We start from the raw sequence: 19113 nt of genomic DNA on the forward strand, positions 1-19113 counted from the left end.
CCGTTAAACCTGGGTCTGTGTGCATTAGCTAGCAGGAGCAGCAGACTCCAACTTCTTCACTGATTCTGCTCAGTGAAACAGCAAGAACAAATCTCCCACTAATAAAACTGTGATCCAATCCTGGGCAGTGCAAACTGTATCCTTCCTGCAACGCATGGGTAAAAATGGTTCCTCTGTTGCCTAGTTTTCCACTAAGACTAGGTTCCCACGTCTACAGTAGACAGCAGCCCTTGGTCTGAAATCGGTAGCCTTTGTGTGTGGAGTGGGGTGGAACTTTTTTGATGAATTGTAAATTGCATTGTGGGGACAATGAACCTATTTGTGAATTTGGAAACTTTGTAAATGTCCATTTTGAAATGACGCTTTCAAATCTGTTTGAACAGACATTCAAATGTTTCATTGACTCAAACAACTTCTTTGGTTTTTCTTTTTGGATAGAAAAACTCAGTTTTGGTTCAAAACTGACTGACTTTTTTTCAGGTATTTTGGTTCAGACACCAAAAGGAAAATCAATTATTCACTCAAGTCCATGCGTATTAATAGGGTGGGAAGAGCAAGAAAAGGGTGGGGGCAGGTCTGAATTAACAAACAAAGCAAACCTGGCTTTTAGCAAGGGTTTGACAGCCAGGATGTCCCCCAGGAGTGTTTTGAGGGATTCCTCAGGCTCTCAAAACTGAAATGGGCATCAGACTAGCAATGGTGCCTTGTCACTATTTCAGAGTCAAATCCAGTATGAGACCTGCTGAATTGCATGATACTGTTGCCCAAACATTAGACACCAGCGTTAAAACCTTTGCTTTGTCCTATGAAACCTGGGAACTGTGCAATATGTTCTTGAGTGTCACCTACTGGCACCTTAACTAGATATACATCTAGCTATGTATGTCACCCCAGTAACAGGTGGTGATAAAAATCTGCCTGTTTTCTTTCTCTCTCTTTTAAATATACTTACTCCTCTCTTGTAATGAGCCTTTCAAATGAGCACCGCTGCAGTGTCTCATGCTATAGCCTCAGCTAGTTCACAGGAGACCACAGCATGAAGAAGGTCCAGAGAAAAGCAGGAGGACGAAAGGACTTGCCAAGCTATGGTGCTGTGGGCTATTTCTGAAGTTACACCAAAACACCACTCAATTGTTCCCAGTATAGCATTGCAACCGTTGAAAAGTCAGTGTAGTTTAGCAGTAGTATCTCAGATCTCACTGTCCTGCGTTTGCTGTATATAAGAAATCCCTGTGGTACTATGTGAAATGTGTTGCCCTTTTAATGCCGTGTTCTTGTAGCTGTGTTGGTCCCAGGATATTAGAGAGGCAAAGTGGGTGAGGCAATATTGGACGAACTTCTGGGGGAAATGAGCTTACACAGAGCTCTTAAACAGGAGTGAAGTAGCATGTAGACTTTATGCTGGCCCTCCACATCGGGATTAATTTGGTGATGGAGGCTCCTGAAGACCTCAGGATGCAGCAGTCATTTTGATACATCTCTACCACTGCTCAACAGTCTAGGAAGAGAGGGAGAAGATTGCTGCTGTCTCCTTGCTTGGAGCACAAATGCTGCATTCCTCCTGATGGGCACCAGTCAGTATCACTATAGTTCATAGTAAATTTCTAGTTAATTTCACTGTCAGGTTCTCCCACTCTAGCAGACCCTGCAAAGTCTGAGTTGCAAACGCTGGAACACAGGGTTTATTTGTTTCACAAAAACTCTTCTTGTGGAAATTTTTTTTTTCCCCCACTGAACATTTTGACTTATTTCTTGTAGTAATTTATTTTTGTAGAACCTGAAATTATGGCCAAATTTGACTAGACATTGTCTCATTCAGGTTTCAAATAACCAACCAACAGGACTGTTTTAAAGCCAACCTAACCCTTTTAAGCTGTGACTGCAGAGAGCACATGGCAGGCATAGTGTGACCATAGCTGTTACATCCCACGAGACAGAGTGCTGATGTACATCTTGCATGGGCTGCATGCATCAGAAGAGCCCTAGTGGAATCCCCACTATGAAGGAGTTACAGTAGTAAAGCCTCTTAAGTTCTCGGTGTTTTGCCTGGAAGCTGGGCCCAGTGATCCCAGAAGAGAAAATGCTCCTTACACAGCATGAGATGCAGTCCCAGGCTAGGAACAGGTGAGCATGAATTAAGAAAAAGTGCCAGCCTCGAAAGGCCCAAGCTTTTGCTTCTCTGGATCAAAATTTCAAAGTTAGTGTAATGGGGCACGTGCAAAAGGAGGGCTCTTAGGAAACCTTGTCTTTGTGCATGCAAAGAGGATTTTATAGGTGCAATGGGTACGTGGACGTCTCTGGGTGAATGGGTGAATCCAGATGTGAAACGCTAGCACTGCTTAAGGTGGCTTTGACTTTGTGGATTGTATTTCATTCTCTCTCTCTTTCCCCCTCCACTTTTTTTTTTTCCTTTTCCAAATCTCAGCTTACATTTAAGGAAAGTGCAATATCCCCAGTTCTCCAGGCCTTTTATAGATCTGTGCATACTTTGGACCAAGAAAGATGTGACGGGAGCTATTCTGCTTCCCCTCTAATATTACAGCCTTTCATGCAGATGCTGTAAGATATTCCTTCCTCTACCCATTTCCATTCAATTCATTGGATGGGATTTGGGGCATCATTCAGAAATGCATTTTCTCTCTCCCTTTCCCCACCCTGCCCCTTTTACATGTGAATTTAGTGCAGGTGAAAGGTGCTGATGCCTTGTAAACTGTACCCTTCTGTCCACCCACTAGGTACAGACTGGAGAGTGGCAGGGCAAGCTTGGCACCAGCAATGTACCTCAGTCCTGACCTGCAAGGATGGAGCACCCGGAGCGGGAGTCCAGGCTCTGTAGTACATTCAGTCCACGGCCTCTTTGCTGAGACTGCCAAGAAGTGGGTGATTTTTATGATGATGATGTCTGTCTGTCCGCTAAGAAATGAACTGAGGACCAATCCCCTCACCCCTATACAAAAACAGGTTATTTCCCATGGAGGCCACTCAACAACCATCCTCTTATAAATTCAACGTGGATCCTACAGCTACTTAGACATGCTTAAATTCCACTATTCACTTGCATAAAGTGTTTGTAGGATTGGAGTCTTATAGTGCAAAGTCTTTGAGGCAGGAACTGTGTCTTCCTATGTGTTTGTACAGCACCTGGCACAATGGGATCTTGATCCTGAGCAGACTTTGAGTGCTATAATAAAACAAATACACCTCTACCTCGATATAACGCGACCCGATATAACACGGATTCGGATGTAATGTGGTAAAGCAGCGCTCCGGGGGGGTGGGGCTGCGCGCTCCGGCGGATCAAAGCAAGTTCAATATAACGTGGTTTCACCTATAACATGGTATGATTTTTTGGCTCCCGAGAACAGCGTTATATCGGGATAGAGGTGTAATCAAAAGAATGCATGTTTCATTCACTATTTGACCTAGGTTGCAGATGAAAGGCTCTTTATCCCACTCCCACTCCTGAGCCATCTGGTCCTTTTGGGATGCACTTAAAGGCTGTTTAAATCCCACCATGACAATGAAATTTCCCCTCTCCAATTATTATGCAAATCCCGTGGAGTCTGATGTGGTAGAACCTGTTTTGATGTAACCCACAATACAAAACATTCTGGTCAATTAATTCAGTGGGAGTTTTGCATACTGTGCACACGAATTATTGTAATAAGTAGCACCCGTGATCATAACTTACATGGGAATACATAGGCTAGTTTATGTTGCTCAGTCATAAAATACAATGCGCATTTATTGTGCATACCAATTAGCCTCTGATCGCTTATATAACGATGCCATTGCAGTTCAGGCACATTGTGTGGGACTTAATTATAAAATAATCCAATCTAAGGCCATGTCTACATCTAAAATTTTGCAGCGCTGGTTGTTACAGCTGTATTAGTACAGCTGTATAGGGCCAGCGCTGCAGAGTGTCCACACTTACAGCTAGCAGCGCTGCAAGTGCTGTTAGATGTGGCCACACTGCAGCGCTGTTGGGAGTGATGCATTGTGGGCGGCTATCCCACAGAGCACCTCGTCCCACAGCGGCGCTGGGGCTTGTGGGAAGGGGAAGGAAGTGTGATTGTCCTTCTGCTTCCTGTTCCTGTTCCAACGGCCAGCGTTGCTTTGGTACACATGCGGAGCACTGTGGCAGCATTGTGACTCTACAGCGCTTTTTCTGCATTATCTTTCAAGAATGGATCCTCAGCTACTGAATACCTTACTAATGACTATTGCCAGCACATCTCGCCTGGCTGTGGATCTATTCCTTAAGCTGCTAAATGTGCGTGCGACTGACATTGAGGAGTCGGACGATGGTACTGAATCGCATCAATGTGCAGACAGTACATTGCTAGTGGCAATAACAGATGTGCTCTGCTCCGTGGACCGGCGCGTTTGGGCTCGGGAAACCAGCACTGAGTGGTGGGATCACATCGTCCTGCAATCATGGGATGACGAGCAGTGGCTGCAGAACTTTCGTATGAGGAAAGCCACTTTCATGGCACTTTGTGATGATCTCGCCCCCAACCTGCGGCGCATGAACACGAGATTTAGAGATGCCCTTTCTGTGGAGAAGCGGGTGGCTATTGCAATCTGGAAGCTGGCAACTCCAGACTGTTTCCGATCGGTGGCGAACCAGTTCGGAGTGGGAAAGTCCACCGTTGGAATGGTGCTGATGCAAGTTTGCAGGGCCATTAATCGAACACTGACAAGAAGAACCGTGACTCTTGGGAACGTGCAGGACATTTTAGATGGCTTTGCAGAAATGGGGTTCCCTAACTGTGGAGGGGCAGTAGATGGGACGCATATTCCTATTATCTCTCCACCCCACCTGGCATCGGAGTATATTAATCACAAGGGGTACTTCTCCGTGGTTCTGCAAGCGCTTGTGGATCACCGTGGGCATTTCACTGACATTTACTCTGGATGGCCTGGAAAGGTGCACGATGCACGCATATTTAGGAACAGTGCCCTGTTCAGGAGGCTTAGGGCCGGGACCTTTTTCCCAGATCACAAGATAACAGTAGGGGACGTGGAAATGCCCATCGTGATTCTGGGAGACCCCGCTTACCCATTAATGCCATGGCTCATGAAACCATATACAGGGAAGCTTGACAGGAGCAAGGAACGGTTCAACTACAGGTTGAGCCGCTGTAGAATGACTGTGGAGCGTGCTTTTGGCCGTTTGAAAGCTCGCTGGCGCAGTCTGTACGGGAAGCTAGATTTGATGGAAAGCAGCATAACCGCTGTTATATCCGCGTGCTGCACCCTCCATAATATTTGTGAAAGGAAGGGTGAAAGGTTCAGTGAGGAATGGACCTCCGAGGTTAGACGTTTGGAGAATGAGTTTGCTCAGCCAGAGAGCAGGGCTAATAGGGAGGCCCAGGAAAGGGCTTCAAGGATTAGGGATGCTATAAGGGAGCAATTTGATGCTGAGGGCCAGCAGTAATGTTTGGTGCATGTGTTGTGCTTTGCTTTACCTTGCTGTGTATAATTTACCATTTCTATCACCAATAAAACATATGGAAAAAAATACAAACCAAAACCTTTTATTTGTCATACAGTAAAAAACATGCAAGGGGGTATGGGTGGCTCACAGTACATTCAGAGGTTTTACTATTTCCTATTTTACTCATTTGTCACTGCCTGATGCAACTCACCATTACTTTGCTGCAGAATGATGGGGGTGGAGTGCACTGGGTAAGAATTATACATATCTTGGTTAGTAGGTGATCTTATAGGTGTTGGGGGCAGCTGATGATAATAAGGAACTGGGTGCTGCATAAAGCTATTTTGAGGATACACAGGGGGACAAGGAACAGTGCTTTGGGAAGGCTGTGGGCTATCACGGTATATATTTGTCTGCATGGCTACAAGAGACTCAAAAGACTTGGTTTGGCGAGACAGGAGTCTCATCATCTGCCTGGCTATTCTTTTGGCAGACAATTCCTGTCTCCTGCTTTCTGTCTGCCTCCATTCATGTACAGTATTTCTCCATTCCTCAGTCTTCCTACTTTCCCTGTTGTAGTGGTTCATAACGGTCTTGATCAGTTCCTCTTTTGATTTCCTAGGATTGCGCCTCAAGTTCTGTAATCGACGTGAGGCCGGTGATACAGCTGCATTACTCGAGTTGCCTAGAAAAAATAGAAATAGAGACATGTAATACACAGGGGCATCATTGTTTATTATCAACTTTTGAAGGACATTTGAAACTGTAGGTAGCATCCCTCTCACATACCTCACATAACACTGTAGAGGTCAAGAAAGCTAAGTCATGTCGAGCAATGGGGTGAGTACTTTTGCTTAAATTTCTCCCATGTTAGTGGGATGCCTTGGTTCCTGCTTGGAAGGGGGGCTGGGGTAAGGACAGAGCACACCGCAGGGCAGGGTTCCCGCTTGGAAGGGGGGCTGGGGTAAGGACAGAGCACACCGCAGGGCAGGGTTCCCGCTTGGAAGGGGGGCTGGGGTAAGGACAGAGCACACTGCAGGGCAGGGTTCCCGCTTGGAAGGGGGGCTGGGGTAAGGACAGAGCACACCGCCGGATGCCTACGTGCTGGGAAGGGCGGGGGGGGGATTGGGGCAGAGGAAACAGAGCGCCTTGGGCTGGGGAGCCGTGAATCTAGCTCCCTGCCCTCAATTATCCCTAAACTATCCACAGGCTTTCGTAATGCCAGACATATCACTGCTGCATGTTACCAAGGAAGAGAGGGAGGGTCTTCTACAGGAATGCGGATACCGCCCTGGCCCCTATGCAGCTTGCCTGTGTGCAGCCATGGTCCCCCCACCCCTCGCTGCACAGTGGATCGGACGAGTTAGCCTGACCGGGACAGGGACCACGGTGGCTCTCCCTATAAACTTGATAAAGCACATTGCCCAAGATCTAGCTGCAACTTTTCAAGAGATTACTCAGGCAGATTACACAGATGTCATAGATCACATCAATGGGCTATTCCACGTTTAGGCATGCATGCAGTCAGCCATAACGAAAATCCTGCTATCACAAAGCACTGCAATCTACTTACCACGAGCACGATCCTCAGCTTCCTCATCAACGTCCGCTTCCAGCTGCTGCAACTGGCTAGTCTCCTCAGGGCTGGAGAAGAGCTCCTGGCTGCCTGTGTCCTGAGACTCCGGGGTGTCCCCCTCAACGCCAGTAGCATCACTGTATTCATCCTCTACACTATCCCCCACTTCTCCCTGCTCTGAACTCTCCATCGTGCTCCTAGGATTCACGGTGGGGTCACACCCAAGAATGGCATCCAGCTCCTTGTAAAACCTGCAGGTTGTGGGGGCTGCTCCTGAGCGTCGGTTTCCCTCACGGGCTTTGCAGTATGCACTCCTCATCTCCTTAATTTTTACTCTGCATTGCAAGGCGTCCCGTTCGTGGCCCCTTCTCATCATGGACTGCGATATCTGACCATAGGTATCATAGTTTCTCCTTCTGGAGCGCAGCTGTGTTTGAACAGCCTCATCTCCCCACACACTAATTAGATCCTGCAGCTCTGCATTGGTCCATGCTGGGGCTCGTTTGTTGCGTGGAGGCATGGTCGCTGAATGATTGATTGATTAATTGCACTCCACGCCTGACTGAGCAAACAGGAAGGTGGTTTTTGAAATTTCCCGGGGCATTTAAAGGAGGGGACAGGTGAGCACAGGGCAGAGGAGTTTTCTTGATTACCAGAGAGGTATCCTCAGGTATACTGGGATACCTGCTTATTCCACGGAGGTCAAGAAAAGCGCTGGTAAATGTCTACATTGGATTACCAGCGCTGGATCACCAGCGCTGGATCCTCTACACCCGAGACAAAATGGGAGTACGGCCAGCACTGCAAACAGGGAGTTGCAGCGCTGGTGATGCCCTGCAGATGTGTACACCTCCAAAGTTGCAGCGCTGTAACTCCCTCACCAGCGCTGCAACTTTCTGATGTAGACAAGCCCTCAGTCACAGGACCAGCGCTAGGGGTTTGAGCGCCTTAGGCGGTCGGCAATTTCGGCACTCTGCGCGCTGGTCCCCCAGCTTCGGTGGAGCTGCCGCAGTCGTGCCTGCGGGAGGTCCACCGGAGCCGTGCAAGAGGCAGGACTGCGGCAGCTCCACCAGAGCCAGGGCCGTCCTTAGGCATAGGCAGCTGCGTAGGGCACCTCAAAATTTGGGGCACCACTGGGTCTTAGTGTCCACCGCTTGTATTCCTATCCCTGTTCTGACCCTTCCTGCAGGATCCCACAGATGGCTGCTCTAGCCTGGTAAGTCTTCCTTGGGAGGGAATCTAGTAGTTAAAAGTGAAAAAACCTCCAGCCTGCCAGACCTATTAGCACAACATTGAAACTGTTAAAGAGACATTCAAGGGGTAATAAAGCCATTTAACAGGCATTTGCCAACCCCAAGGTATATACTGACAGGTTTCAGAGTGGTAGTCCTGTTAGTCTGTATCAGCAAAAACAAGGATGAGTCCTTGTGTCACCTCAAAGACTAACAAATTATTTGGGCATAAGCTTTTGTGGACTAGAACCCATTGCATCAGATGTCCACGAAAGCTTATGCCCAAATAAATTTTTATACTGTCAGTTTCTGACTTTACTGACAAAAACAGTTGTGCATTAATGTAATATTTACACAGAACATGTCAGTCTACAGGACCTTAGTTTAAAATTTGCTTTAAAAATATTTCATTAGTGAGCTGGTGAAGATTATAAAATCACATTTCTAAAAAATGCTTGCATAGAGTTTTAGATGCACAATCATCTTTAGCCTTAAATGTGTGGATCTTCAGACATAGTTTTTTAAATAAATCCTTCAAAAGACCTCCCTTATCTAAAATACACATTTTAATTACTATAGTTAAAAAAAAAAGTGCTTCCAAGTCTTCCTGTCCTTTCTGTCCATCCCTTCACCACCTCTCCCCCCACTCCCCACTGAAGAGAGCCCTTAAACGGACAACAGTCCTTCCCTTCCAGATAGCTGGACAAAGAGTTCCCTTTCTTTACTTCTGACTATCCGACAAACTAGTTTTAAAAGAACCCTCCAGCAAAATCAGTACCTTAGTAAGACAAAATCCTTGTTATACCTAAAATCTTTGGAAACATATTTTTTTAAAGTTGGTGAAATTTCATAACCATGTCTCTTGTTATGGAGATCACACAAAGTAAATTACTGTTCCCTTTTTCTAAAAGCAATGAACATTGTTATGAACACACTAAACCTCTCTGATTAATTTAAAAGAATGTCTTTGTTTCTGTGAGTTAAATATGTAGTAATCTGGAATGCTGGCTTAAGATTTGAGTACATTTAAAATATAAATTCAACTTAGAAATACTGATGAAGAAAATGTAAAACAGAGAAGAGCTGCATCATGTATTCCATTATATGTAATGTTGTATTCAGCAGGACAGCTGACTCACCCTTACTATGAAGTTTTTGCAAATAAATCTCTGACAAACTTCAGGGCATATAAAAAAACCTATGACTGACATTTTTTATTCCCAAATTTTAGTGCTTTTAATTAGGTACTTTCTTCATGTCCATTCTGCATGAGGGAGAGTGCATGGAAGTCTCTGCGGGGAACTGTGACTCTCCGCCACCATGAGGCAGGCTGGGCATCTCATTATCCTTTGCTGTCAAGTCCCTCCTCCCCCTCCCCCACCAGGCTGTGAGCTTGGGCTGCCATCCGGCATAGGGGCACCAGTTTAATAATACTGCGTAGGGCCCCATAAATCCTAAGGACGGCCCTGACCAGAGCCGCGGACCAGCAGACCCTCCGCAGGCACCACTGCGGCAGCTCCACCGGAGCCGCCTGCCGCCCCCTCCGGCAAAATGACGCCCACCAATTATTCTGGCGCCCTAGGCGATTGCCTAGGCTGCCTAAATGGTAGCGCCGGCCCTGCTAAGTCATGGAGCTAATGATTTGCAACATTTTATTACATTAGTAAAAATGTAGATTAAAATGTTCAGATGGGTAAAAAGAGATTAAACAAGTGCTGATCAAAAAGAGACAAATTTTCTTGATTTTTGTTGTGGAGAAAATATTTCAGCACACTCTAGTTAAAATTCTAGATTTATTCCCCTTCTGCATGTAGAAGTTGACAGCTGTGGGCTGCCCGCTGTCTGCGATGCTGATCAGGAGGGGTCATGTTTCCAAACCATTTGCTAAGCGAACCCCAGAATAGAACTTGCTTGTGCAAACAGTCACTTTAACTGTGTGTCATATATGTGAAACAAGCAGCTGTGGAGAAGCAACTGTGCACGCTACACATGCAACTGAATGTGCGTATGGGAACTTCTGTGTGCAAGCCTGTGTGTGCATGCACATCTCTTGTCTGGTTTGTGATACATGTGTTGGTGTTGGAAGTACAATTTAGGAGCTGGTGTTTTAAGAGGTGGCCCTTTGTGTCTATTCCAAGCATCTTAAGGTTTCTTTGGCCTCAAAGTGAGGTTCCATATTGAAAGGTGTGTGGCCCAATTGGCTAGGCTGGCTGCTCAGATAAGCCGGAGCATTGCAGGCTGGGGCTCATAGGCTCTATGGCCATATGTCTTTACAGAAGATGTGAGAAGCCACAGGCTGCCCCAGATCTAACCTTCCTAAGAGGAAGGGGAAAGGATAAATATTGTTATGCTGGAAAGTGCTTATAGCTGCCATTAGGTGAGTCTCTGATCACTGGGCTAGACAATCACAGCCCGGTTAAAGTCAACAGGTGTGCTAAACATTCTTCTTTCAGACTGAGTGGAAGTAGCAAGTAAACCCCTTTATGTAGAGGGAGAGCTGGAAACAACAGAAGCTACGGCCCAAGGCAATGGGCCACAGGGCAAGTCCTGAGCAGAAGGCAAGATATATGGTCTGTGGGGTTCCCTGATTGCAAACAGAGGCTGTGAGGTTGTTTCGCAGGCTGTGTGCCTGAGAGGAAAGCCAACCATCAGCCAGAGAAGCAGACAGACAGAGCTCCTTGAGCATGGAATACTTGGGAAAGGCAAACTTGGGGATTTCTGAGCAAGGAAACTGCCTGTTGCCTGGTTCCCTGAACACAGTAGAACCGAACCAGTGTGTCTATCCTTTATCTATAAACAGGATTGCACCAAACAACATACCCGGAGCATCATAATGGAAACAACCCTGCAAGGCTAGCAGCTTGGGCCAGGAGACACACCCATGGGGCTCCGGGAAGGACAAGTTTAGCTAATTATGCTGCTACCCACTGCCTGAGGCGTGTACAAAGGCTGAGCCCGGTGGTACACTCCTCTCCTGGCCTGGCTCCCAAAGATTCCAGCACTCCCATCTCAGCTGCTCCAAATCCCTCAGTCACCCTGGACCAAGCTGCCCACCGCTCACCTCAGTTTCCGGTCCTGCAAAAGCCCTGGCCCTGGTTCCACTCAGAATTCACTCTTGGAGCCTTTTGGGGAATAGGGTTGGGTGTTCTTTCACCCACGGTCTTCAGGGTTTGGCTGGCTGGTCTTTCCCCTGCCGTTCAGGGATCTACAGGGCAGCTCCCATAAATCTGGTGCAGTCTGTGCCCCTGGTGGTACTGGGGTCACATCTGCTCAGCCCGGACTGACCCTGGGGCTGAAATCCTGGCACCAGTGCAGCCCCTGGCAGAATGCCCCCTGACTGCAAAGGGCCTGGGGCTCACCTGGCCTGGTTAGCCACACAGCACAAGGGGCAGGTAGGCACCCAGCTCCCTTGGACAACCCATGGCCCCAGACTCCCGGTGGTATCTTTGGCTGTGGGGAGGGGGTGCAGAAAGGGGGGTGAACGTGCCTTGGATGCCCCCAGTCCAGTAACGGGCGCTGCTCCCATGCAGGGATAATAGCTGGATTCCTGATGATGAGCAGCTGTATCTCCCCTCCCGGGGGGCAGGGCCAGCTGCAGAGACGGGGGGATCCCCCCACCCCCGGGGCCTTTCTCTTGCAGAGGCGGATCCCGGGCACCTGTTGTCCCTGCGCCACGCAGCCGGGGGCTGGGCGCCAGCTCCTCCTTCCCCTCCCCGCCGCTAGCCTCAGTCACTTCCGGAGCGGGGCCGGGCCGGGCCGGGCCGGGCCGAGCCGAGCCGGGGCGGGATGGCCGCGGCCGTGGAGAAGGAGGCGAGCCAGCAGAGCACCCTGGGCGCCTACTCGCCCGTGGACTACATGAGCATCACCAGCTTCCCCCGCCTGCCCGAGGAGGAGCCGGCCGGCGCGGCGGCCGAGGGCTGCCTGCGCTCCAGGAAGGAGGAGGACGCGTTCCTGGGAGAGCAGGACACGGGTGAGAGGAGCCGGCCGGCAGCCCCGGCGCCCCCTCCCCGCCCGCCAGCCTGCCCTCGGGCGAGCATCCTTCCTCGCCTTCGGTCCCACCCGCCTCCTGCATCCCTCCATCGCTGCATCCCTCCCGCCCCCGCCGCCTCTCTCTGGCCAGCCCTGCAGCCGCCCGGCTCCGAGAGCCCTGCTTTGCTCCCGGTATCCCTGCTGCCCTCCCCTCGCTGCAGCTCCCTCCCCGCCGGCCGGCCGCCCCCGCAGCCAGCCCCTCCAGGACCGGGCACCCTTCCTCCGCACGCTTCTAGCCGGGGCTGCACGGTTCTGTATCCAGCTTTGCCCACCTGCACCCCCCATTGCACCAAGCCATGCACCCCTCGCTATCCCTGCCTGCAGCCCGCCAAGCCCCCCCCCCCGTGCATGGGCACCCTCCTCCCCCCGGCTGCTGCTGCCTTCTTCCCCCCTTCCCTATTTTCTTCTTCTTCTTCTGACCCCTTCATTTCATAGAATCATGGGCTCTCAGGAGGTCATCTAGTCCAACCCCCTGCTCAAAGCAGGACCAGTCCCCAACTAAATCATCCCAGCCAGGGCTTTGTCAAGCCTGACCTTAAAAACCTCTCAGGAAGGAGATTCCACCACCTCCCTGGGTAACCCATTCCAGTGCTTCACCACCATCCTCAGCCCCTTCCCTCATTACTGCCTCCATCTCTCCTCTCAGTGCCTCTTCTCACTGCTGTCTCACTCCCTCCATCCCCCTTCACTGCTGCCTCCCTCTCTCGCCCCCACTCCTCTCCTGGCCTGGCTCCCAAAGATTCCAGGACTCCCATCTCAGCTGCTCCAAATCCCTCAGTCACCCTGGACCAAGCCGCCCACCGCTCACCTCAGTTTCCGGTCCTGCAAAAGCCCTGGCCCTGGTTCCACTCAGAATTCACTCTTGGAGCCTTTTGGGGAATAGGGTTGGGTGTTCTTTCACCCACGGTCTTCAGGGTTTGGCTGGCTGGTCTTTCCCCTGCCATTCAGGGATCTGCAGAGGGGACCACCTCTTTCCTCCCCTCAATTCACACAGGACTTGGCACTTTTCAGTGGCTGGGCTGCTGATCTTCCCTCACCTTGCAGGACAGACTGGGCTAGCCGGCCAGGGCCTGTGGGAGTCCCACTCCCTTGGGGGTAGGATTTCCCTGTGCAGTGGGGAATCTCCTCATGCAGGGAGGGAAGCTCTCAGAATGCAGGCAAAACCCAGCTACTGGGGAGTGGGGCACTCCCTGACAGCAGGCAGGCCCAAACCTACCTCCTGGTGCCAGCCAGAACATGCAGATCCACCCACCCCAGTGATCACTTCTTATAATGTGGCTGTCTCCCAAGATGGTTGAAGTACAGCTTGGTTTTGTAGTGTAGACAAGACTGAACCATGTCCTTGATCCATGCTGAATCCTTGGAAACAGTTTGGAGTTGTAATTAAAACACAATTATGTCCTGTTACTCATTTTCCCCCAAAATACCAGACTTGGTCTCTCTCTCTCTTTCTCTCAGAACTTTCTATAATTTAGGCAACCGAACCTGACATTTCAGCCTTTCCCAGGGGAACATCCCATCTGTTTTTGTGTTACCGTTCTCTCTATTCCCCTCACTCTTACCAGCCCCTTCACTTAGTTCATTACTACTCTGCATTATCCTTTCATCCAAGCATCCTCACAACCATGCATCAGTCCATCCTCCCATCTCCCCATCTCAGTCACACCAAGCACTTGGAATGTCACTACCCTTTTTATTCTTAATTATTAGTATTCCCTATATCTTATTAGGCTCAGAAGGGTCTTGCTAAGATCCTGTGTCATCATCTTTACCATCCTCTGCCCAGTTTCCCACTTTAGTTTGCTGGGGTCTCCGGTTTGGTAGTGCAATACCAGCTTCAAAGACACATAGACACTTGCAAACAGCTGTGAATTGTTCCTGTCAACTGCCTGGTTTTAATAAAATTAGCTGGGTTTTCAATTATTCATGATAAACTTTTTTTTTTTAAGATTGTTTCTTCACAGATGATCAAAGTCATATTTTTCTCCAGTGGATCCAAATTGACTCCCTCCACCTGCCCCAGCGCTGCTTCTGTGCCTAACCCCTGCCCCACACACCCCTAGCTCCAACTCATGTCTAAGTGAAACCAGGTGGTATAGAGACTGTAGGTCAGATTCATTCCCAGTGTAACTATAAAGAGATCTATAGACTCTGTTGATGTTAGTAGATGTACACTAGGGATTAATTTGGCCCCTAGTTCATTAATAGCATCCTGATGTGACAATGATGCATGTGACTAGCTGTTGCTCCCCTCTCTTAGACCAGCAAAGTATTTGGTTCCCAGTGATGACTGGTCACTATCACTACCACTGGGTCACCAGATTGAGAACAAATATCTATGCATGCATCTCTCTGTGAAGGCAAGAACTGTTTTGTGTAGCTCCCAGTCAAGTCTTTGACCCACTGACTTTGAGGACTGAAAGCTAATTTGCAAGCGGTCACAGTTTTTACCTTTTCATTTCCTTGATCCCATTCTCTGCCCCGATATAACGCAACCTGATATAACACCAATTCAGATATAACGCGGTAAGCAGTGCTCCGGGGGGATGGGGCTGCGCACTCCGGTGGATCAAAGCAAGTTCGATATAACGCGCTTTCACCTTTAATACGGTAAGATTTTTTGGCTCCCGAGGACAGCGTTATATCGAGATAGAGGTGTACTAAGTTTTCATCATCCATTTTCATTTCATGCCATTCCAGGTTGCACTCACTTTCAGGTCCAAGAGAGAAATGTCATCTTAGTTACTTTACCTTGGAGTCTATGGGAAAGATTTTTCAAAAACTTTAGGTATATCGTTGTGTGTGCAAAATGCCAGCGCAATTTCAGGCCTCACCTATGTAGCGAGGTCCCACAGAGGTCTATCGTGGGTCCAGTGCTATTCAATATTTTCATTGCTGGCTTGGATGATAGAGTGGAGAGTATGCTGATAAAATTTGCAGATGACACTAAGCTGGGAGGGCTTGCAAGGACTTTGGAGGACAGGATTCAACATGACCTTGACAAATTGGAGAACTGGTCTGAAATCAACAAGATGAAATTCAATAAAGACAAATGGTAATTGCTACACTTAGGAAGGCAAAATGAAATATAAAGCTACAAAATGGGGAATAACTGGCTGGGCAGTAATACTGCAGAAAAAGAGCTGGGGGTTATAGTGGGTCACAAATTGAATATGAGCCACCAGTGTGATGCATCTGTGACAAAGGCTAACATCATTATGGGGTGTGTTAACAGCATTGTATGTAAGACAAAGGAGATAATTGTCCCACTCTACTCTGCACTGGGGAGGCCTCAGATGGAGTCTGTGTCCTGTTTGGGTGTCACACTTTAGGAAAGATGTGGAGAAGTTGGAAAGAGTCCAGAGATGGGCAACCAAAATGACTACGGTTTAGAAAACCTGATCTCTCAGGGAAGGATAAAAAACCAGGCATGTTTAGTCTTGAGAAAAGAAGACTGCAGAGGACCTGATCACTGTCTTCAAATAAGTTAAGGACTGTTATGAAGAGGAAGGTGATGAATTGTTCTCCAGGGCCACTGAAGGTAGGATAAGAAGTCATCAGCTTAACTGCAACAAGGGATATTTAGGCTAGATATTAGGAAAAACTTTCTAACTAAAAGGGAGTTAAATACTGGAATAGGCTTCCAAGGGAGGTTGTGGAAGTTTTTAAGAACAGGTTTGACAAACACCTGTCAGAGATGGTCTAGGTTAGGGGTAGGCAACCTATGGCACGCATGCCGAAGGCAGCATGCGAGCTGATTTTCAGTGGCACTCACGCTGCCTGGGTCCTGGCCACCGGTCCAAGGGTCTCTGCATTTTAATTTAATTTTAAGTGAAAACTTCTTGAACATTTAAAAAACCTTATTTACTTTACATACAACAATAGTTTACTTATATATTATAAACTTATAGAAAGAGACCTTCTAAAAATATTAAAATGTATTACTGGCACGTGAAACCTTAAATTAGAGTGAATAACTGAAGACTTGGCACAGCACTTCTGAAAGGTTGCTGACTCCTGGTCTAGGTATACTTGGTCCTGCCTCATCACAGGGGACTGGCCTAGATGACCTCTTGAGGCCCCTTGCAGCCCTACAGTTCTGTGATTTGATGTTTGCCATTATCCTGGCGGTGCATGCAAATCTGGCTATTTGTGTGCACAGGTACTGAATTTCCCCACCGTGCTTCAGTAGTTTCATGCAGAAATCTGTTACACAGTTGCACAGCTGACATTTTTGAATGTTTCATGTTCCTACTCACCTATTCCACTTTATAAATGAAAATATAAACGGTTACATGAATGTAACATCAAGTGGCTTTGAAAAATCTACTTGTGCACTCACCAATGCCAAGTAGGAGACATTATTTGGCACATTGAGGAAGTGGTAATCTAGGTCTTTGTTGTCTGCCCAATCTAAGCTCTCATTTAAGAAAAATTGTATTTCCTGTGGTTGTGAAGAGCACCTTCCAGTGAGAATCAGATGGAACCGGACAAGCGCCATCTTTCTGAGCCTATAGACAGGCAGCTCCAGGGTGGGGAGTCAGGAGGGTTAGATTCTAACAGAGATATTTATATGCCTCCCCATTACCACATTATTTGAGCACTTCTCAATCATTAATATTTTTATCCTCACAACATCCCTGTGAGGCAGGGCATTGCTGTTATCCCCCTTTCATGGATAGGAAATTGAGGCCGAATGACTTGCCTATATTCACACAGGAAGTCTGTGGCAGAGCAGGAAATTGAACCCAGCTCATGGGCTAGTGCCCAAACCACTGTCCTTTCTCTTAGGCTGCTGTTCCCAACTCTGCCATGGACATCCTGTGTGACATGACTGGCCCAAGGTCGTCTCTCTATGCTCTGGTTTCCCCATCTCTAAAGTGGGGTACAAGAGCATCCCTGCCTACAAGTTCTGTTTTGAAGCTGAATTCATTAATGCCTGTGAAGGTCTCCGAGATCCTTGGATAGCAGGCACTGCGCCCCCACCCAGTATTTGGATTATTTGCCTGTCACAGGGGCAAACAAGGATTAAAAGCTGCAGGGTGACATGGGGTTTAAAACCTCAGCGGTGCAGGGCCAGGCCAATACTGTATGGACTAAAGAAGTGGTTCTCAAACTTTTGTATGGGCAACCCCTTTCAGGCAGCAAGTCTCTGAGTGCGAGCCCCCTCCCTCATAAATAAAAAACACATCCATGCAGTTTATTCAGCAGCTGAATTAATCAAACACTCTAATGCTGTCTCAGTCCCAGGGCTGACCTTAGAAAAAACAGCACTCTGAGCAAATTTCTATTTTGGTGTCCTTTCTTTGGAGGAGGAGCGGGGCTGGAGGCGAACGGGGGTGAGGGTGGATCTGGGCTGTCAGCCCCATGCATGGCTGGACTTGGGGCTGACAGCTCATGACCCCCATGTAACCACCTCAGGACCCTCTGAGGGGTCAGGACCCCAGTTTGAGAACCCCTGGGCTAAAGGGTGGTTACACCAGCTTATCTGTTCGAGGGTGGTGCTCTTGCAGCAGCCTTTCCCTACATTCACCTTCAACTTCCTCTGAACACTGGCTCCCCGTGGACCCTCCCTAGGGACCAGCTCCACAGCCTGGCTCTCTCAGACCTACCCATGACAGATGCGAAAGCACCACTAGTTGCTAAAATTCCCCTTGCTGACAAGTGCTCAAATCCCGTTTTTCAGTTGCAAAACCCTCTCACATTCACCTTCTTACCTCTCCTCCCCACTCCTGTGTATATAATATGTGGGGTGTTGAAGTTCCTGGGACCCCAAGGAACAAATGACCCGCCTGGCGTAACTGTCTGCCATGAAAGTCTCCACAGGAGGGTGTCTTCTGAAGTGATGGGCAGTGTTTGAGCAGGGGTAGAAGGAGAGTTGAGGGTCTGGGTTTTATTGGGGGAAGAAAGGGGCACGTGCTGAGCTCTGTCATCCCAACTATAGGCATGGCAGAGGTCTAATTTTCAGTCCTGCAGTCTCTGTTTCCAGAGCTCTATAGTAGCACAAGAGAAGCCTGGCTTAGAATTGAGATTGGAGACACTCATGGTTTTGCACAGAGATTCCTGCGGCTTTGATTCTCCAAGTAAGAGAGCATCGGTATTTGTCATTTGATTTTCTTGCTAGAGGTGAATGTGGTGCTGGTGGAACTGAGAGAAGTGTGAATGCTGGCTGGAGCCAGGGGATGTGCACAATTTGCCCCCCACTTTTGCCCCAGCTCTACAAGAGTAATTACCTCCCCTGCTAGTCCAGTTGTGGGCCCCTCCAAACAGTTCAGCTTATGCGCTGCACTTCTGACCTGTGCCCTTTTACTCTTCCAATTCCGGGCTTCCGGATTCCAAAGCACCCCAATCCTGAGCTGCAGCACCCCTTGATGTTCCAGTCTTGGGTCTCTTCCCATTGCCCCAGCCTATACACAGCCACTGCCTGCCCATCTCAGCCCTGACTCACTCTGTCCATCTTGAGCTCCTGTTGAGAAGAGGCACCCAGCTGTGTTGCACTGTGTGGGGTTTCTTTGCTATGGACCAACATCCACTGGGGACTCAGATGAGAACATCAAACATGGTTCCATGGGTGACCTGAGGCAGGATTGCAGCCCTGGTCTTAGAGATGAAATGCAGGAGGAGGGTTTGACTGAGCTATTGTCTGGTACTATTAACGAGTCATGTCTTGGTTGAAGGTTGTACAGGTGTTTAGACCTTAGGGCAATGGTGCCCAGCCTTATTACACAGGAGGGTCACATAAACCTAAGCACCACCTTGTGGGGGCCAAACAGATTCAATAAGATATCAATATGATTTCAAGTCACCTGTACTGATTATTAGTTTGTTCGTCT

At 48.4% G+C, this 19113-nt stretch overlaps 1 protein-coding gene across 2 annotated transcripts in view; it reads left to right on the forward strand.

The window, feature by feature from the left end:
- The first annotated feature begins 12016 nt into the window (after window positions 1-12016).
- Window positions 12017-19113, forward strand: part of GGT7 (gamma-glutamyltransferase 7) — a 61934-nt gene continuing 54837 nt past the window's right edge. For both annotated transcript variants that reach the window (XM_030533686.1, XM_030533684.1), the window contains exon 1: window positions 12017-12221. In XM_030533686.1, the coding sequence (XP_030389546.1) occupies window positions 12038-12221 (184 nt within the window). In that variant the 5' untranslated portion in view covers window positions 12017-12037. The remainder of the gene's footprint in view (window positions 12222-19113) is intronic.

This window comes from Gopherus evgoodei, chromosome 14, assembly GCF_007399415.2.
Source record: "Gopherus evgoodei ecotype Sinaloan lineage chromosome 14, rGopEvg1_v1.p, whole genome shotgun sequence".
In the NCBI taxonomy this organism is placed as follows: domain Eukaryota; kingdom Metazoa; phylum Chordata; order Testudines; family Testudinidae; genus Gopherus; species Gopherus evgoodei.